The sequence below is a fragment of the Polypterus senegalus genome, chromosome 8, assembly GCF_016835505.1.
Source record: "Polypterus senegalus isolate Bchr_013 chromosome 8, ASM1683550v1, whole genome shotgun sequence".
Classification (NCBI taxonomy): Eukaryota; Metazoa; Chordata; class Cladistia; order Polypteriformes; family Polypteridae; genus Polypterus; species Polypterus senegalus.
Genome location: NC_053161.1, coordinates 4,634,882 through 4,657,199, shown reverse-complemented (window position 1 = coordinate 4,657,199; position 22,318 = coordinate 4,634,882). Strand labels below are relative to the sequence as shown.

Sequence of the window (22,318 nt, the reverse complement as noted above, 5' to 3'; positions counted from 1 at the left end):
ATACGGTAACTACAATCAAATAGTGGGTCTGTCACTACTCTATATCTTTCCTTTTGCACTACCACCATGTTGCTCATGCCTTTCATACAGTGTTTGTGGGTCTTTGCAGGGGCCTATTAAGAAATGCTGTGAGTACAAGGGTCATTTTCCTATGGAAAAATGTTCACTATTCACAATAGAAAAAACATGCTGATAATAATATTTGCTAAACTCTGAAAAGGAATGAAATGCAGAAATGCTATATGCTTAACTCTTTGAATATTTTCATGATCATTAAATAAAATACTAATACAGTGAAAAGCAAGATTTGTGATTTGTTCTTGTTCGTTAATGTATAGAAACAGCTAAGCTGAAGGCAAATCAAGCATTTGGTCAGGTTTGAAACTCCGGTGTTTAGCACTCGCCAGTCAGCACCAAAGTATCTTATGCAAGACAACATCACTTTACTCTTAACATAAACTGGAAGCATACTTATGTCAGACATTTGTCACTGATCATACTACCTGCAGAGAATAAAATAAACATGCACACAAACACACAGTTTGACATGTGTCATTTCTACTAAAGCACAGATTACCCTATTTACATACAAGTTTGAGAAGATCTGAATTAGTCAGAAACAAGACATACCTAGATCATGATTTAGGAAGAAGGTGTTGTTGCAACACCCAGTATTAGCCGGGAAGTGGCTTTCAATATAAAACATCCAGACTGAGGGCAGTTTTTCATTCAGAGGCTGGAGTACCGACTCCTTATGCAACCTGCACTTCGGAAGAGGTAAGAAGAGATCATCCACCTTAAGCATTGGACCTGGTCAGTACTTGCATGGGAGACCAACCAGCAATGTTTGGGTTGGTCCTAGGTGTTGGTGAGGTCAGCAGGGGATGTTCACACTATAATTTGTGTGTGGATCCTAAAGCCCCAGTGCAGTGACTGGGACATTGTGCTGTAAAAATGGTGCCATCTTTCAAATGAGCCATAAAACCAAGGTCCTGACTCTGTGGTCATAAAAGCTTTCTGGGCATTTTGAAAAGTGTAGGGTGATTTCTGACATCCTGGTTAAATTGCCTTTTAGAGTTGCCTACCCAACTCTGGTCCTTAATCATCCCCTGACTGGTGCTCTCTCTCATGCCTTCACCAATTAACTAGCTAACATGTGCTGAGTCTACTGTTGAAAGTATGGCTGTGGTCGTATCATCCAGGTGGTTGCTGCACATTGGTGGCAGCTGATGTTCCTCCCCTCTATCTAAGTAAAGCACTTTGAGTAGCTATATGTAGAGAAGCACTATATACATGTAAGTAAATTAATAAATTATGAATTAATTCATTTCCAGTCTGAATAAAACACTATTTGGGATATTTAGGAGCATTTATTAGGTCTGTAGCTTGCATTTTATTTCATTTCTTAATGATCTGAAATTATCTGAAAGGTTGGTCTAATAGCTTAAAGCTTCAAATCTCATACATTGTTTGCACCATCATGAGCAAGCCACCTAACTCTACCAATGTAGTAGCAGTAACAGTAGTAATATTGTCATGTGCACACAGTACAGTGAAATCTGCATTTCTATGTCTGACCAACAAGAAACACTTTGGCACTCCCTGGCACCACAAAAAACAAGAATTCATTAAATTACATCATTTATGTAGATTATATGAATATATAACTTTAATTACACTCCAGTTGTGAAAAACTTTGAAACAGGTAAATGTCACACAATTATTTGCAGGTGTATCTGCCAGAAAATCCTACCACCAGTAGATTCTTTCCAAAATTTTAGTTTACTGGAAAGCCACTCATCGTCTCAGTGAGACAGATTAAAGGAGTCAGTAAATGTGTTTCCACATCTGCCCTTTATTTTCATTAGATATTTAGACAGTGTATTTCGTGTAGTACAGGTAAAAAGCTTAAAATAAATAGAAAATATTCACAAAACATAACTAATGCATCAGGAGGCTCAGCTGAGCAGAGACAATATCCAGTCCACGCATCCTCCCTTGAGGAAACAGCCACCTGCTGGATTGAAGCACATCTCCAGATCACAGAGTGTCTGCAGGGTCAGCTCAAATGGGATCTAAAATGACAAAGACAGACAGGCTTGCTAGAAGGCACACAATTTTCATACAGTGACTTCTCACTAATTTTTTGTCTATCCATCCATCCATCCATCTTGTTTAAATCAATCTGGAAACCCTATATTAGCAGCATTTTGCACCAGGTAGGAATATTCCTGAAAATGGCAGTGATTTACTGTACTGTATGTTCAGTGAATAAATGAAAAAGAAGAATTTTTGTGTCAGCCTTTTAAAGGTTGTTTCAATTATCACCTATGTGTTTGTGGTTTCTGCTTTTAGAAATAATGTGGTTAAGCTTTTACTGGTAGGAATAGGTGGAGGTCTCAACAGTCACGCATAGATGGATTACTCCTCAGTAAAATTTACTTGAAATGAATTAAGAACATTGTCCCCATGCCTGAGCCTGTTTTATGGAGTTCTCTGTGCATTAGGTTAATTGTGTAATGTAATAAATTGGAATAGTGAGATGTGCATGAGTGTATCCTGCAATATAACTGGCACCCATAGGTTTGATCTTTCCATACAGGGCAGCTGGAATAGGCACTAAATACCCTGCCCCTAAACTAGATAAAGAGGTTAGAAAATTAATAAATGAATCGCCGTGTTTTAAAATGTATTTGTATTTGTATGAGCAAAATTCATTTTACTAACAACTACACTTATTATCTCTAAGAATACAATATGAAGTGCAGCTAACAAATCAAAGCTGAGAAAAAGGGTACAAAAGCCCCATGAATGAGATGCACACTGTCCTTGGTTCCCACCAGTAATGGATGCAAGCTTGCTTTCTTCTACACTAATGGCAGCTACTGAACATAAAGTCATGTGGCAGCTGTTTGTTGCTAGGCACTGATGTATCTGCTTTTAGAATCTGAAGGGCTCTTTTAATCAGTTATGACAAAAGTGACAAGTGTGTGTGTACCTCATCCTTCGTGCCAAATATCCTGTGACTATGGCTACCAGCTCCTAATGAACGATACTGTAGATAGTTAACAGAAACCACATTCAGTGTTAGAGGAGTAAATAGGCCAAAGTTCTGAATGGTGAAAACCTCATTAAGATTTCTGAGGATGAACAAAAAAAATGACTATTTTATTCTTACTCTGCTTTGCTTCTGACTGACTGCTAGTGTTTTATAATTCTGAAAAAAAAGCCCTACACCCATTCTGCTTAGGGTAAGGCCTTCCTGAATGGAACTAAATGGGTTTAACAATGTTGCATTATGTTATTTTATGTTACCAAATAACCGATTTCAATCTAAGGGTTTCTAATGACACTACTGAATAAAATAAGAAGGAAATTTAGATTAAAAAGGGGATCTTGCCAAACTGACAAAACGTCACAAGGTTTTAGTGACTTTCAATTCACAAGATCCCTGGTAACTGACAAACGGAATCCTACCATACTGTCTAATCACTTTAGTGAAACTATGGTTGCACAATAGGACCTCTTTATGCATCTTACATAATTTTCAATTGAAAACAAAATTTCTTTATATGTCTTGAGCAATGTATCACTTCCTTTTGTTACCTTTGTAAACTCAGATGATTTTGGCAACCCCAAGAGCAGGGCCTTCATCTCAGCACAACACTGCTTCACTTGGTCCTGCAGAAAGTAGAAGAAAAATAGGATTAAGTACCTGCTCCAGGAGAACAGTCATATGAGAAAAGGTGCAATTGAGTTCATTGTAACGGATTCCTAAATATAAATGAAATTTTGATAACAATGAAACATATTGCTATAGAAGAAGGTTTACAATCAGGGTTTTTTTTTTCAGATTAAATCTTACCTTTCAAAAAAAAATATTACGACAGTAAGTCGTACAGTGAGTACAGATGCTTAATGGCTGCTCTGCTTAAACACAGCCGCACTGCCATTTACACTGTACTTTGAACATTGGAGTTTAAGGGACAAAGCCCAGTGGGAATGGTGGTGTGCTGGTTGTCTTCAGGAAATACCCATCAAATCAACAGATTGTAGTAGGGGTTCCCAGGGTGAAAGAACTGATATCCTAATGCCCATTTACCAAATCCAGATTGTTGAACCCATTAAAATAATAAAAGCTTAAAGACACTAGAGCCATAAGAAAGTATTGTGTCTTGACACCATAAAAGGGTTGGGGATGAGGCTTAAACTGGATACTTTCAGCTAGATGCAATTGTGTTTAGTTAGCAAGATCAGGATGAATGATTTGGTTGTGTCAGTTAGTCAAATTAGAGATCCGGCCTGCTTGGTTAGGCCTGTATAGTGCAGGTAATGTCCTACACTGTGTTCAAATAAAAAGTGTCATATTTTCGACTCTTCTGTCTCTGAGCCCATTTTGCATTCAGCACGCTGGGACAGATAAGTGGGGCATCTAATTAACAGCAACCAGTTAAGAAGGTGTTTGTAACAAAACACACTGGCCATTGTAGCTATTTTTGAAAAGACTATGTTAGTTGATGGCTGTTTAAAGTACGTGGTAGAACTCTAAGTGAAGGCTGTGTCACCTGAGACACCATCAAAGTGCCATCACTTTGCCTCAGGAAATACACCACAAAAGAGTTACTTTTGGGAATTCACCTAATTTAAACACATTTTGTATCTATTCCAAACTGCAACAAAACAAAACAGCCTCTAGAAATTAGTTTAATTAGTATAGGCATTGTACCTGAGATTGAGGTCAAAAATCACAAAAGGTCTAATTGCGTATTTAGAAAGCAAACCAAAGACTCCTTGTTACAAAGAGCAAATCTGAACAGGTTTAGGTAGTAGAGGCTGAAAAGTGGGAGTATATGCTTGTTTATGTTTTCATACCTGGGTGCTTCACTTGCAGCCCCCTACATGACTTGTAACTAACTATATAAAAGGGTCCCTAAATAAATGTCCCTCATGCCTTAGATTGCATACCTGTATCATAGGATCCCGTATGGTAGACGGTTGTGATTTCTTGGGGCTCATTCTCACTCCAGACTTAGGTGGTGTGGTGCTAGGCCGCAAAAAGACTTCTGCTTTTCTCCACACTGTATGCAGACTTTTGTGAAGAGCCTGCAGTCTTTCAGAGAAAAAACAAAAATAAAACATCATTAATGGGAGAAAGGAAGAGTGGTGAATAAAAAAAGGAAAAATGCCAGTCTAGCTGCTTAAGTGAAGTAGAATAATACCAAGCACACATGGACAGAAGGACTGAAAGTCATTACATGTGCTTTCAAAGTAACTAAATAACTAAATTGTGGTCCAAACAAAGAAACCCATATGGTGCAAGTGTTTCAATCCGAATGTAAGGCAGTGTGTTGACCTTGCTTCATGAGAAGAAGGTCCATTCAATTAGCTATTAGATGGATGACTGGTTGAGAAAGTGAATTCAAAATGAGATTTACTGTATTAATAAACTACAATAACTATTGCTTGATTAAGTATTTGTGTCAGAAGCATTAGACGATTATCAGAATTTTGAAATTGTTTTGTGCATATTACTATTTATTTCATTTTGTTTTATTTAGCTGTTGATTTCCCATCGTTTACTGAAAGCCAAATTAACTGCAATACCACAGCCTTACACAAGTGATATAGCTACATGTTTTGGTGTCCCCTTTAAAAAAGTCCTCTTGCTGTTACTACAAATGACTTAGTTAGTACTAATTTGCTTCTGTGTGCTTTTACATAGTGTGTTTTGGCTCTCTGAAAAATTTGTATTATTATGCAATTTTTGATTTTTTTTTCAGTATTGTGCTTATTGGAAGCTACTTACGTTATGCAGGTACTCATATATTGTCAGGTGAGTGACCAAAACCTATGAATATTCAAACATTCAGAGATTGGCTTATTATGTTTGAAGTTATTTTCAGGGCCTGTTAGCAGCACGTTTTTCTTTAGATTTAGTCTCCCAGGTGAGTCCAGAACATGTTTAGCGTTTTCTGTATATACTTAATTAAAAAAAGAAATAAAAATGTTCTGACATGAGAGAATTCTTGTGTACTTTCATAAATATTTGTCCATTTATTTAAAACCTTCTGACTAGCAATAGCATATGCAATGTGGCATTGCAACTTGAAATAGTTCCGTAACAAACTGTGCCCTGTCTTATACTCTTATTGGGTTACAGAGCACATCTCCAAAACAATAAAAGAATACTTTCCCTACCAATAATTACATCCAGCCACTAACTTTCTGACTTTTTCTATACCGGAAACACGTCTGCTTATTTTCTCTTGACTCCCTACTCAAAACTTCCTTCTGCAGCACCTTCCTTTTTCTCCTAACTTCTCTTGTCACTCATCTCCTAAAGATGCATGTCTGCCCCTCACAGAAAAGAAGCCATTCAGCCAGTCCTATCACTTACAGTATCATTGTTGTATTCTCCTAATGAAGATGAAAAAAAAATTAATATAGATTTTCCAGGGTTAAAATGTGGTAAATGAGCAATGAATACCCCTCCAGAAAGTGGGGATAAACTGATGGGAAAGCCCATATCCCCCTCATATGAAGCAGTGCTAAGATCAGTAAGATAACACCAGCAAGACCAAGAAGCTGGTGGTGGATTTTAGGAGGCCCAGGCCCCTCATGGACCCTGTGATCATCAGAGGTGACTGTGTGCAGAGGGTGCAGACCTATAAATATCTGGGAGTGCAGCTGGATGACAAATTGGACTGGACTGCCAATACTGATGCTCTATGTAAGAAAGCTCAGAGCAGAATATACTTTCTGAGAAGGTTGGCATCCTTCAACATGTTCTACCAGACGGTTGTGGCGAGTGCCCTCTTCTACGCGGTGGTGTGCTGGGGTGGCAGCATAAAGATGAAAGACGCCTCACGCCTGGACAAACTTGTTAAGAAGGCAGGCTGTATTGTAGGATTAAAATTGGACAGTTTAACATCTGTGGCAGAGCGACGGGCACTAAGCAAACTCCTGTCAATCATGAAGAATCCACTGCATCCACTTAACAGTGTCATCTCCAGACAGAGGAGCAGCTTTAGTGACAGACTTTTGTCACTGTCCTGTTCCACTGACAGACTAAAGAGATCGTTCCTCCCCCACACTATGCGACTCTTCAATTCCACCCGGAGGAGTAAATGCGAACATTAATTTTATTTTAATTCTTTTCATTTTTATTACTATTTAATTTAATATTGTTTCTTTGTATCAGTATACTGCTGCTGGATTATGTGAATTTCCCCTTGGGATTAATAAAGTATCTATCTATCTATCTATCTATCTATCTATCTATCTATCTATCTATCTATCTATCTATCTATCTATCTATCTATCTATCTATCTATCTATCTATCTATCTATCTAATCTGCAAAACACCCCTTTTAATGAAGTGGAGTTTAAAATAACGGTTAGAATCGATGTCAGAAATTACTGGTGGCTTTAGTTGATTGGAGGAGGTAATAAAGTTCTGCATATTAAGAGTCAGATGACATGATGTATTAGATGATGTAATGGTAATTAGAAAAAGCATAAAAGCAGATGTATTGTTTAATTGATTGCTCACTCCATGGTCTGAGACATTTCTGCAAATAATTAAATGTTTTGCATTCTCATCTGGGCTCTGTGACTGCCTTTCATTGAAGACAGAGGAAAGTTTTTTCTACTATAACATTTCAGCATTTAACAGGCATTGTATATGTGAGGGACACCTTAGCAACATTCCACTAATTAATAAAACTTTACAAAATGACACAATGGATACCTGCATATTAAACAATATGATATGTGTTAAAATGAAAATATTTCTCATAGTTTTTAAAGTGGGCAGCACGGTGGCGCAGTGGTATGTAGAGTAATCGTTAAAAACTTTTCTGTTTAAAAACTGTACCCAATTTCACCAGAATACAAGAAAGCAAGTAAAGAAAATGGATGGGTGGGTGTCAGTCAGTCTAGCAAATTCAGTGAGATAGAAATAGTTAAGACTGAAGAACAGAGCAAAATATGACAAAGAATTGCAGTGATTGGTCTAGGTATTAGATAAGAAGGGGCAAAGTAAGAAAAAAATCATTAGAAGAAGGTTGTGCAAATGGGTTCAGCAAGGTAAAGTTAAAGGAGTAAGAAAGGAGTGATTGAATGTGCATGTGGGTAAAAAAAGGTCTAGGTGATGACAGTTGCAGGTTTACCTACAAAGTTAGAGGTGCCTTGCATGGCCCTACCTTGCCAAAGGTATCCACTTTTTCCCACATCTGATATTGGAGTTGCTTATGGAGAGCATACCACTTGAGGATGGACTGCTGTTAAATGCATATAGCATCACAATCTGCAGAGTCAAAGACAGTCCAGTATTTTACATATACAAAGGTGCAACAATTCAGTAAGCAATAAGATGCAGGACCATCTAGGTTTGCCTCTTTAAGAAGTTTCCAATAAGTCAAAACAGCAGGGACAGAAAAAAAATGTACCATGTCCATTGTAGCAGCATTCTCCACGGATGGGCTGTACCACTGTATACATAGTTCATGGCTCACCAAGCTGCCTGTTTTGGGATCATTTATTGGTTTTTCACTTTTGACCTCTTTCTCTGCCACTTGTAGCATTGTTCTTCTTACTACAGGATTAGGCTGAAAGACAAGAAGGATTTTAGAAAGTGTTACGCCAGTAGAATATACCACAACTTTCAGTTTTAGGAAATGTTAAACTTAGTGACTGCATTACTGAATCTCATTGCATATTCTGTCATGGTATGACAAGCACAAGATATTGGGCAGACAGGCCTCTCTTCAGTTTGCATAGTGTACCCACCCTTTCTTCTTTCCTTGAGGCTGCATGGTATGGATTTCACTTTCAGTTGAATGCTCATTAGTTGTCTACTCTCATACACACAAGAGAACATGCCCAACACTTAAGACAAAATCCAACCTGTCTGAGTCTTCTAGCTGAAAGTCTGCATAACCAGAAGCTGTCTCTCCTTTAACGCAGTTAATTGTCTTTTTCGTTTCCTCCTTGCTATGTCTTCTTGTTCGATAGATAGATAGATAGATAGATAGATAGATAGATAGATAGATAGATAGATAGATAGATAGATAGATAGATACTAAAACTGAAGACAAAATCAAACCTATCTGATGGTATGATGAATCACAGAGTGCTAACACTGAGTAGTGGGGATGTCACACTCACAACTGCTGTTCAGGGGTACTCACTAAGATTATGTAAATGAATGCTATGGCTGAGATTTGGTAAAAAAAAAAGTTTTGCAGTGTGATGAGGGCTTTAGTTGTTCTATCAAAAAAGACTTTGTTTCTGTGAAGGTTTCTCTTGGAATGTACAGCAAATCCATATTAGTGTCACTTTTCTTCCCAATGAATCTGAATTTGGATTCTCTTTAACTTATACATGCATGGTAAACCTAACATATTTCATAAAAATGTAATAACATCTCTAGAATTATGATTAGAACACCATTCATGGTCATTTCCTGCCTTGCACCCAATACTTCTAGGTTAATGGGAAACAGCCACAATAACCCTGAAAAGGGTTAAATGATTCAGTAATAGATTCATGGATCAAGAATTAGTATGTGCATCACTCTATGACCAGACCTATTTAATCGAATTTAGGGTTACACAGAGACTTTCTAATAATAATAATAATAATAATAATAATAATAATAATAATAAGCAATTTACTGACCCAGTTAAAGCAGTATAGGGTAGTGGAGATCCAGAATAATTATTATTCTACTCTGTTTATGCTATAATTGTATTAGGCATGTTTAGTAAATGGACATATTTATATACAGTTCCATATACTGTACTAAATATTGAGTTTTATAACACATTTTGTTTCAATATATTATTTTATTTAACATCATATTCTCTGTTTTCATGAAACTACATGACTGATTTACCCTTTCTTATTTGCTTAGCAGCTGACCTGTCTGTCACCAGCACACACTCCAGACGCCAGGTCATATGATGGCAGCTCCTGTCATCAGACTCCAGCCTGCAAGCGAGGGGAGACTGAAAATCAGGAGCCTTCCAGGCTGTCTCCTTGGCTGTCAAAGTGAGTCTTTACATTCCAGTACTTTAAATAAAAGCACCCACAACATAAATCTTAATGTGAGTCATTACAAGCAATACCCTAAAAGAGAAATTTGTGCTTCCCTAAGAACAGGTTTGTGGCATACTACTTATGGTGACTTTGCATTTTACCTTAGTTTTATTTTATTATTATTATTTTTTTGATGATTCTGTCCAAGGTGACTTATAACAATTAAGATACAATTGGTTGCATTTTTTTGTTTGTTTTTACAATTGTATCACATGCAAAGAAAGTGACTTGCTTATGATCACACAGTGCCAATAACGGGATTTGAATCAACAGCATCAGGGTTTGAAGTCCAAAGCCACCATGCTGCTTGCAGATTTTAATTTTTATGTGCTGTGTGACTTTTGTGTGTGTGGGTGTCCATTTTGTTGAGTTTGACTGATTTTATTGGCTGCAGAAACATCGCAATAGGTTAGGGGTGGGTAAAGTCATTCCTGGAGGGCTGCAGGTTTTTGTTTCAACCCTGTTGCTTAATAAAAAGCTCTTATTGCTCAAGTAACACTTCTGCTTCATTTTAGTTGTTGCACTCATTAAGATTATGAACCTTTATTGCTTATTTTAGTATTAAACGGCTGTATTCTCGGTTTTTAATTTCTCCTTATCAGTAACAAGATGCAAATGACAAAAAGAACCAGCATTTCTCCATTTGCACCTCTGTTTGTTTATCACACACTATTTAGTTTAATTAAATACTTGGAAGGAAAGCGAAGAGAAAAAAGTGAAGGACTGAGAATTACTCATTTAAGACTTCAAATCATTTAGATGATATCCTTGAAAAGGAAACAAAAATCTAGGATATAAGAATGATCTGACATGGCAGAGTTAAAGAGCTAACAAGTCATGAAATTAAATTGTTGAGAAGGACTGTTTTCTAGTTAAGCAAATGGGTTGGAACCAAAACCTGCAGCCACTGTGGCCCACAGGAATGATTTTGCCCACCCCTGCCATAGGTGCACTGTATGATTTGTACTGTCATTCAACTGTTCAAGCATATGACTAGACAGTTGAGAAAACCACAGCATTGGAAAGGAAGCTGTAAATGACAAGATACTCTTCTGCCTGTACTGCTCTTTGAATTTTAGACGGTGTTTTGTTAAAAACAAAGCACTTTGTGAGTTAAGTCTGGCCATCACCTGTCTTTACAGTGTTGTAGGTTATATTTCCATGGGATTGTGGCACGAGATGCAGAGTGATATGCCTATTTGTTAGTCTCTCATTTATGAAGAACATAAATGAAGAAGTGATGACAGCAAGAGGAAACAAAAGAGAGAGCTCATCGGGTCACATTTTATCTGCTATTCCTGACACAGCTTTGGTGACTAGAAAGGATAAATTGACATTCTCTCATGCTCAAGGAAAAATATCAGCTGACACTCTCTTTCTGTACCTCTCTGGACAAGGACAAACTTTAAATTTCGCCTTGGAGCAGCCCTATTATGTTAATGTTTTCAACAATTACTCTGCTTCTGCATTGTTGTATTTGATTACTGCTCTATCTCCTTAATGTTCTTTTGAGCTTATCATCAAAAGCACTATACAGATTATTATGTGAAAGTCAACATATTACTTTTGCTCACTGTATGAATATTTGTTAGGTTGTTTAGGTACAGGCGGCATGGTGGCACAGTGGTAGCGCTGCTGCCTTGCAGTTAGGAGACCTGGGTTCGCTTCCCGGATCCTCCCTGCATGGAGTTTACATGTTCTCCCTGTGTCTGCGTGGGTTTCCTTCCACAGTCCAAAGACATGCAGGTTAGGTGCACTGGCAATCCTAAATTGTCCCTAGTGTGTGCTTGATGTGTGTGTGCGCACCCTGCGGTAGGCTGGCGCCTTGCCCGAGGTTTGTTTCCTGCCTTGCACCCTGTGTTGGCTGGGATTGGTTCCAGCATACCCCCGTGACCCTGTAGTTAAAATATAGTGGGTTGGATAATGGATGGACAGATGGATGTTTAGGTACAACTGTCTTTCCTACACAGTGCAGTTAGTGTCAGCATGAAAAGAATGGGTACTGGTGGATTAGTATATGTCAGTGAAATAAAAAAGGAGAATGAACAAAATGAAAGAGCTAGGTTGTTTCAAATGCAGTGTAATATTAGGCACCAGAAATGTCAGCATCAGGAACAGAAGCACTGCTGGAGTTTTCACACATTAATGTCACAAGTGTACTGAGTAGAGTGTACTACCCAAAAAGCATCTAGCCAAAGGCAAATCTGTGACTAGACTAATTTTTGATTCCATGAACCACAGATTGACAACACTTAGTAGTAATAGTAATGGACTACAGTCATACAGCTCTAGCTTAGTAGAAGCTTGTCACATATTGAGAAATGCAGCCCTTAACCCAAATGTCTTCCACCCCTGTTTAAGGAAAATATGGATGTGTTAAAGTGGATGGAGGAAAATATAGACTGGACAACAGAAAAACACAAATATATTACATGGTTGGAGGAATTCTTGTTGCTGATAATTCATACTTAGGCAAGACCAGGGTATTACAAAAATCTCATGAATTTGTGGCATCAACAATGCAGGGTAGTAAAGATGGTTTACTATTGTGGCAAGTGGCATCATGTTAGACAATGGATATGTTCAGACATAGAGGATACACAATAGGCATTGGATTTTTTTAGCAGGGTAACACACTCTGCATCAATGCAAGAAAAGATTACAAATGGTTTTACTGATGCTATAATAAATTCTAACTAATGCCGCAGCCTTTCCAGCCATCAAATCACAATCTAATTGAGCAGCTGAGTCTTACAATTGAACAAGCTATTTAGAGTAAAGAATCACCAACATTAGCTCACTTGTAACAATTACCGTAGTTACAGTATTAGTTAATCTAGTGTGCACACATGGGATATGCTAGAAGCAATATGCTCTGGAATCAATATGACATGCTTTTAACATCTAGCTGTGTGCTTGTTTTTATGAAATCATGCAGAAGAAATGAGGGGCAAACTCCCTATTAGGTAGGTGCAAATATCTGTCCTGTGTGGTACATGAAACACGTGTTCAATAAAATAAAAGACCCAGGGGTCTTTTGCTCCAGGGGTGGTTCTGCCATCATGGTGTTCTGGGTGCGTGCCCAGGGGCCAATGACACCAAGGGGCCTTTTATCAAACCCCCCCCCCCACCCACCCACTATCCCTATCCACTATCCACTATCCACTATCCACTATCCACTATCCACTATCCACAGTATCCAAAATGATCATGGATAATGTCTCCAGCTTGACTAAATGATCAAGGTTCTGCACACCACCAAAATGACCAAGATGGAAACCGATGAAGCAATTGAGTCTCGTGCCATAATCAAGAGTGAGAAATACCGTGCTGCATTAAATGACCTGGTGTCAAAAGTATGATCAACTCTCTGTTAAGGAGCTAAGTCATTCAAGGACTCTTGGGGACCTTAATCCACTGTTGTATTGCTCTCAACCTTAAAAGTTCTATATATAATAAAGTGTGAATAGTTAAAAATAAATTGTGCTGTGCAGTACTAATTACATTGTTCACTTTGTGAAGGTACTGGTGCAGTACAAAATATTGGTGTACTATATTTTCAGATGACCTTTTATTGACTTCATGTCCCCATGCTAATGCATTTATAGCAGGGACTATCATGCACCTCTCTTCATAACCTTTTACCTTAATTTCATTGGTGCGGAAGATGCTGGCCTGGGAGAGTGCCTGTTGTAGCTCCTGCGGGGCATCCTCAGCACAGCATCCTGATGCATACAATGGCAGGTTTTCAGTAAGGAATTGGTGCAAATGGGAGATCTTCAGGGCCAGGCCTATATCCAACATGGAAGTGCGCACCCGATCCTTACAAGAGGGGTCTGAAATGGAACCCAATAAGAAAACAGTTGAGTCCTTCTCTGTCTCTGAAGTGACATCTATGTAGTAATCATGCCCTCAGGGGTACAGTTGGAAAAGGAGCCGTTAACATTTACATGCAAAGCAAAAAGCAAAATATGCCTTGCGCCAGTCTGCTGAGAGCATTTCAGCAGTTTGCAGATACCAATATGAAATGTCTAATGAAACTACCATACATTATTCCTGTTTCCTGCAGCCTTGGACAGTCATCACCATTAAAATTAAAGGTTATAAAAGGTAGGTTGAAGACTGAGCAGACTGACCTGCAGAACAAAACCTCTCAGTTATTTAACGCCCTTATGTGAATCACAATTCAAATGGCTTCATGTCTGAATATCATAAAGGTCACCATGAATTATAAATACAGCCGAGGCTAAAGACTGAACAAGCTATTTTTAATTAAAACATACCACACTGGTAACAGAAATACAGTTTTACAGTTAGGTTTAAATAGATATACCCAAATTTATTTTTATTAATTTACAATAATTTATTAATTTCTTAAAACCACTTATTCCAAAGCAGGGATGGACAGTGCATGAATTCAACCACAGATAAACTGGACACAATCGAACATGCATGGGAGTACCAAATTCACTGTAGTGTACACTTGCACTCATGCATTCTAAGACATTTAGTAATTTGGTTATGCTATAGTATATGGAAGGTATGTTCTACTGTCAACATCTGCTCAAAAATGTAAATTCACTCCTGAGGTGACTGGATATAAGATTGTGGTTCTTTGAAACAATAGGCATCATAGTGGGACTAAATTATCTTCTTCACACTTTGTCTTTCATTATCTGGTGGATTTCCTGACTGTTGCTTGAGACAAGCACCATAACAGTATAATGGTTCAGCTGACTAAAAGACATTGACTTCCTGTTTTCCATTGATTTTCAAACGCCACTACTCACCTACAAAGCTTTGAAAACAAATGTTTCGGAATATGTGTCCCATATAAGGGAGCAGGGTCCCATTGGGTAATTATCTCTTCAAAGCCATCTTGCCATTTAAACACCATTAATACACAAAGTTGCTCATCAATAATTCACACCAGACAATTGATTATGTACAGAATTTTACCAGCAATCTCAGAGCTTCTACAAGGTATAACACCTTCTGTTTTGAAAATGCTTATCTCAAAAGTAAGAGCATTTCATCTGTATTGGTCAATGCTTGCAGAACTGTCCTCCAATTGTCATTGACTTACTCATCAATTCTTAAACCTGCTTAATCCCATCCAGAGTTACAGTTCCACTTCATGGCAAGGCACACTCATGCTGACATTCACTTACGACAATCCAATTTAAATTAACTTATTAGTCTAACACCGGAAGGATCTTCCAAACTCCACTCAGAAAACAACCAGGCCAAGATCAGAATTCTATGCCCACATTTGCACCGATTCAAGTAAGATCTGTTAAGTGTCACATTTCCTGTACTTGCATGGGGTGCTAGAGAAAACCCAGAAAGATACAAGAAGAAAATGCAAAATCCACCACAAGCTAAACCTGAGCTGTGAGGCAACAGTCCTAACCACTGTACTCAGTTATATTTGTTCTTATTTCTCCAATGCACCATGTAACCTGAACTGATCTTGTAATATTCAATAATTTGTAAAGTAATGTGTATCAGTGCTAAGAAAACTGTTATTGTAAATAACTACTGTAGATAGTTAAAGTAACTAATATTGTGTGTCACCACTAGGGTTTGAAACTGACATGGACTCACTTCTGCCTTAAACAAGACAACCCTCCACCCAATGCTGCCTTGTGTCACTCCAAAGTCAATAATTTAAAAAGGCTGCTGTCTGGACTATTCAGCCGCACAATTTGTACTCCGTTTATCATTATACAGTATTTGAATACAGTTCTTAAAATGTGGCATCCCAGAGCTAAGAGGTAGGCTGTTAGCTCTACGGATCTTTAGCCTACTGTACTGTATAGGAATTCTTAATAAAGCACTGGGAACTGGGTATGTGATTAGATCTATTTTTAAATCTGCTTTATCCAGCACAAGGTCACTGATTACCAGGGGCCTCATGTATAACGCCGTGCGTAGAACTCACACTATAACATGGCGTAAGCACAAAAGCCGAAATGTGCTTACACACAGAAAAATCCAGATGCAGGAATCTGTGCATACTCCAACTTCAACGTTCTTCTGCTACATAAATCCCGATCAGTGTGAAAAGTAACGCTTGTGCACACGCTTTATGTAACGCCCCAACTCCTCCCAGAATTAAGCTTCTTTGAATATGCAAATGAATGTAAATCGCCCTTAAGCTCAGCCTTCTGTGAAAAGACAATGGGAAAAGCACGGGGGGGAATTATAAGAATTTCAGCGAATACCAAGTGGAGGCAAAGGAAAAACATACTATTTGTTTAATTAAACCGTGGTATAATCAACAAAAGGAAGTTGATCGAGTGACATAGCGTGCTGGAGAAACTTGAAAGCACACATACACAAAATCGCACAGCGCCGGAAATAAAAAAGAAGTCACATATCAAAGTCGCCGTGAAAAGGCGAGTTGTAGCCCATTGTCTGAGTGTCATATGAAAGCTTATTAGAGTACAGAGAAAAAAAGGCACACGGTGGGGAAAAAGCACGAAATGTCAACTTCAATCTCGACATTTCCACTTTAATCACATAGTTTATTTTGTCATTAAAGTAGAACATCATAAACCATCCATCCATCCATCCATTTTCTAACCCGCTGAATCCGAATACAGGGTCACGGGGGTCTGCTGGAGCCAATCCCAGCCAACACAGGGCACAAGGCAGGAACCAATCCTGGGCAGGGTGCCAACCCACCGCAGGACACACACAAACACACCAAGCACACACTAGGGCCAATTTAGAATCACCAATCCACCTAACCTGCATGTCTTTGGATTGTGGGAGGAAACCGGAGCGCCCGGAGGAAACCCACGCAGACACGGGGAGAACATGCAAACTCCACGCAGGGAGGACCCGGGAAGTGAGTACAGCAGTACTCATGGGCGGCTCTAGGCTTGTGGTGGCACTGGGCAGAGTAAGAATCGGCGGCTCCATCGCCTGCCAATGTCAGTAAGGTATCTTATGCACGGTGGATGGCCACGTCCATTGCGGACACTGCATAGCTGCCTCGTGCTCACGACACAAGCATTTAACTTTAGTCGAAATTTGTTGCTGTGTTTTTAGCTGTGTTGTTATTTTCTCTTTCTGTTTTATATTCAATATATATTGGCGTAGCCGCTACTGCAGTCGTTGCTTTTCTTTCCCCAAATACCCAATCACCACACAATCAGCTCTGTAATAGAAGTAAAGCCATCTGTGAGCTTAGAGCGTCGATTCTTCAAAACGTTTAAGGAACATTGAAATATCTTCATAGTACATGTTTAATTATTCTATCCTTCACGACACTCCCAGTGAAGAATATAAATTATTTAAATGAAGTTAAAGTTTTCTGTATAATATAATAAACATATTTTGCTGCATTTCACCTTAGAAATTATATCGTCATCATGCGCTTTATAAAGTGGCTCAGGTTGTGCGATATTATAACTGTAGTGCAAGTTTACAGTGGGGTGATTGTACTTATAAGTACAAACAGTTCTACAAGTAGCAATTGATTAAGTGCATTTAAAGTTCTTGGGATGAAACTGTTTCTGAACTGAGAGGTCCGTACAGGAAAGGCTTTGCAACGTTTTGCCGTGGCTGAGACAGCGTGTCCTTGAAGCTGTATACCGATAATTCTCTTTCCGATCAGCTGCTGCTGTGATTCACACTCAGATACAGTGAAATAAATACTCTGAGTGGTGCAGTGAGAGTAATATGGAAAAAGATGATCCGCTGTGGCAACTCCTAACGGGAGGAGCTAGAAGAAGAAAAACCAAGCGGAGAACTTACGTACGACAAGGTATGAAGTACCGTGGAAAAGTGCGTGGCTTTACGCCAAGTGTAGGTTTTATACATCGCGATTTGAACGTGGAAAAGTTCTTACGCAACATTTCTGTGCGTACGCACCGTTTATACATGAGGCCCCAGGTCTCCAGGAATGTAACAAGTTTACAATATTTCAGACAGTTGAGAGACATATTCCATGTTTAAAGATCATGAGTTCTGAGGGGAAAACATTCACGGATACTATGAAAAATAGCTGATAAAAAATTTTAAATCATAAAGGAATAAGTAAATCTAATGCAAGCTGTTACTTTAAAATGAAGAATGACAATGAATCTGGAAACATTAATTATATACTTCATACAAATGCCAGTAAATACAATTTAAAACAGAGAATTGTCCCCACTGGTAAACATGGCTTATTGCATTAACGTTCAACTGTTTACTCCATATTATTTCACATCAATTTGATGATCAATTTGCCATTTTAAGTTTAAAAGCCAGCACAAAAAGTATTGGGACACAATGAATTACCTGAGAAGTTGTAGCTTTTATACATTTTAAGAAGATGCTTATAATATCGAATAAGTTGAATCCACGTCAGTTCTGCAGCTGGCTTAGTTTCTTCTGTCTCTTTATCTTGTGTTTCAAGTTCTGGAGGCCCAACACGAGAACCAAGCAGGAAACTCAGTGACACTTGATTCTCCTCTAAGTAGAAAAATATTAAAAAGTACAATAGTGAAGAAAACACACATTTGAAACTGGTATCACATGCTACATACATGTCTAGTAAACAGTCTGCAGAAGAGTACACAATGTCCACCTGAAGTGTGCTTTGTATCTTGAAATCCATACTTCTGCATCAGAGGCCACAGTATATTTGTTATGTTTTCACTAAAGTCCTTAATGGATTCAATCCACTAAGACAGGCAAAATGGTGTGGAAAGGCAGGCATTATGGTATAGTGGCTATTTCATTGAACTTTGAACCACATGACTCTAACTTACTATATGACCTTGACTCAGTTTGTAAAAATATATATGTAAACAATTGAAATGGATAGTGGTTTTTCTAAGTTGCTTTGAATAAAACGGTTAACTGAATATAGGGTAATAACACATATTTTCACTTTCTACATTTTTGAGGATTCTTGTAAGTGAGCAGCCCTAGCCCATTTCCTGGCCTATTTCCTGCCTCTCCCTGCATTCCTTATTATTATTCTTGGATCTTACGAAAAACAGCCCCATGACAAGACAACAGCCTAGTGTAGGTGAGAAAGAAGGGCACTTCCATGGAACTTCTTTGTACCTAAAATAGCTTAACAGGTGCCAAAAAGTGTATAAAAAGCCACCCATTATCCAACCCACTATATCCTAACTACAGGGTCACGGGGGTCTGCTGGAGCCAATCCCAGCCAACACAGGGTGCAAGGCAGGAAACAAACCCTGGGCAGGGCGCCAGCCCACCGCAGGGCGCACACACACACAAAGCACACAATAGGGACAATTTAGAATCGCCAGTGCACCTAACCTGCATGTCTTTGGACTGTGGGAGGAAACCCACACAAACACGGGGAGAACATGCAAACTCTACGCAGGGAAGCGAACCCAAGTCTCCTAACTGCGAGGCAGCAGCGCTGCACTCTGCGCCACCGTGCCGCCCGTGTATAAAAATAACACTTTAAAATGTCACAAAAAAAAACTATGAGCACAAGTTAAACATAAAGTTCCAAACAAGAACAAATGAACCACCCTTCTGCTATTCTGGGTCTATATGTACAGCATATGGACTGTTAATTCCTGCACATGAGGTGATGTGGTGTGGCTCATCTGCTTGGCAGTAAAAGTAGCTCCATGTACTCATTTCCTCAGCCCTCATTTTATCTGTAAGGTAGGAGCACATATGCCAGGGTCACCATGCTTCTTCGTTTTCTGTGTTCGAAAGGAAATATTTCTCTTGTAGAGTTCAAAAAGCATGAATATGTACTTCAGGTAAGATAAGTGATTTAGTCTGGGCATATTCTTTGTTACAAAAGCAGGCCATATAATTATCAATTGGTGAGACTAATACTCACTTTATTTATGATAGGAACAAATCATATAATGTATGATCTTCTCAGTTTGAGAATAGAATATAATTTGAAAAATGGCTGAAAAAGTAAAGTTTGAAAAATGTCTTAAAGTGTTACAAGAATTTTTTTTTCAATTGCTAGTTTTTATGAAAAGTTAATATACTATGTAAGACTGAGTAGTTTACATTTTGAATATTAAACACAGATCTATTTGTAGCTGTAGCTCATACCTGACAAATAAGCATGGTACGAATCCAGCAAGTCACTGACCACAAAATCAGGCAGACTCTTCATGGGTGGTGGCTCAAAGGGAGCATCCTGTTCATTCTGTACTCCAGTCAGCAGTGCACACTGGATACTGGCATCACTTGCCTGATAAAAATAAAAACATCCATGAAACAAACCTTTTTGTGAAACCCAGTGTGGGTGAATATTTGTAACAAATTGTTCATTGATTGGTGTGTTTCCGTGCTATCTTTGGAAGAACAGTAGCTTGAAACTTCTCTGTATATGCAAGGAGCTTTTTATGTCCTGCTCGCACAGGCAAAAGTCCTCATTAAACTACATAAAATGGCATGTTTGATCGATCTAGATATCTAACCATTTCTAATGGTTTGTTATTTTCTACCTTTATGGCTTAACATGGTAGAGTGTCACCAATTGGTTCATTAATAGGGCTGTTTGGTTCACCAGATACATCTCTGATTCAGTTCCTGGCTGATGTCCTAAAATACTTCTTGTGTCAACAGCAGCTCAATCTGCTAATGATAAGTTTTCCCATAAGGAATGCCCTAAAATTGAGATTGATTATTTTATTGATTTTAATAACATTTCTGGGCCATCTGTTGAACAGATGACATACAGAGTCATACAATATGCATTGCATGGTGCAATTCAAAAATTAACTTTGAGATCTATGTTGATTAGATTTCAAATAGTCTTAGATGGATAGCACAGAGAGTATTATTATATTCATGATCACCTGCCTCAAAATAGCATAAAATGACACTACACATACCTATATTACTGATCCACATTTTTTCAATGTTGTGCATCCAATTAGAGGGGTGAACTCCTGGGGTTGATATGGCATGCAAAAGTTCAAGCCCTTCTGATTATTTTTTGTTTAAGATACCTGTTGGTTTACTTGATAGATAGATAGATAGATAGATAGATAGATAGATAGATAGATAGATAGATAGATAGATAGATAGATAGATAGATAGATAGATAGATAGATAGATAGATAGATCTTTATTTGTCCTCTGGAGGAAATTTCGGTTTTTCCAGAAGCTCTTTAAAAAAAATAAGAAATAAACATATACATATATATATATACACATATACATATTTACATATACATATATATACATATATATATATATATATATATATATATATATATATATATATATATATCTATACTAATAAAAGGCAAAGCCCTCACTCACTCACTGACTCACTCACTGACTCACTCACTGACTCATCACTAATTCTCCAACTTCCCGTGTGGGTGGAAGGCTGAAATTTGGCAGGTTCATTCCTTACAGCTTCCTTACAAAAGTTGGGCAGGTTTTATATCGAAATTCTACGCGTAATGGTCATAACTGGAAGCAGTTTTCTCCATTTACTGTAATGGAGATGAGCTTCAACGCCGTGGGGCGGAGTTTCGTGTGACATCATCACGCCTCCCACGTAATCACGCAGTACATAGAAAACCAGGAAGACCTCAAAAAAGCGCTCAAGAAAACATGCATTATATAATTGAGAAGGCAGCGAAACAATAAGAAGCGAGCGAGTGACATATACAACCATATTCATGAGTTCTGCTACTTCGGAAACAAAGCACAATGTAAACCTACACTTTAAATTAAGTTCATAGACAGGCTGCCGCTGGCGTTTGTAATTTAGTGCCCACCCATATAAGGCCATCCGTCAGCGGCAATCCAATAGCAAACTGCCACGGGTAAATATTCACGGGTGAAGGACTGTGCTTATGGAGAGGAAGATGAGATGGTCAGGGTGGTGTTTGACACAAACTCAGCGAAACTGCGAGAGAAAGTTTTAAGTGCCAGGACTAAGGTAACATTAAATACAGCCATGGACATAGCAGGAGATGGCACCAGCACAGCTGGGAACCTTCGATGCATGTACACCGAGTGGCTCACGTGAACTGACGCAGTGCACAGATAAAAGGCAACAGTTCCAAAGAGCTGAACAAAACCGAATTACACAATTGAAAAGGCAGCAAAAAATATGAAGCGTCTCATACATACAAGCATATTCATAAATCCAACTACTGCGGAAACAAAGCACACGGAAAAAGTCAATGTCCCGCTAAAGGAAGACAGTGTAAAAAAAACCCGTGCATGCAGTGTGTCAGG

The 22,318-nt window shown here is 38.5% G+C and overlaps 1 protein-coding gene across 1 annotated transcript in view; it reads right to left on the bottom strand.

The window, feature by feature from the left end:
- Positions 1 to 1,745: 1,745 nt before the first annotated feature.
- The window catches only part of cfap54 (cilia and flagella associated protein 54), a 199,772-nt gene continuing 179,199 nt past the window's right edge, over positions 1,746 to 22,318 (bottom strand). Inside the window, exons 62-69 of the mRNA XM_039760566.1 lie at positions 20,165 to 20,306; positions 18,398 to 18,571; positions 13,748 to 13,938; positions 8,452 to 8,610; positions 8,206 to 8,309; positions 4,966 to 5,110; positions 3,607 to 3,681; positions 1,746 to 2,075 (exon numbers count right to left, since the gene is read on the bottom strand). Coding sequence (XP_039616500.1) covers positions 1,959 to 2,075; positions 3,607 to 3,681; positions 4,966 to 5,110; positions 8,206 to 8,309; positions 8,452 to 8,610; positions 13,748 to 13,938; positions 18,398 to 18,571; positions 20,165 to 20,306 — 1,107 coding nt within the window. The 3' untranslated portion in view covers positions 1,746 to 1,958. The remainder of the gene's footprint in view (positions 2,076 to 3,606; positions 3,682 to 4,965; positions 5,111 to 8,205; positions 8,310 to 8,451; positions 8,611 to 13,747; positions 13,939 to 18,397; positions 18,572 to 20,164; positions 20,307 to 22,318) is intronic.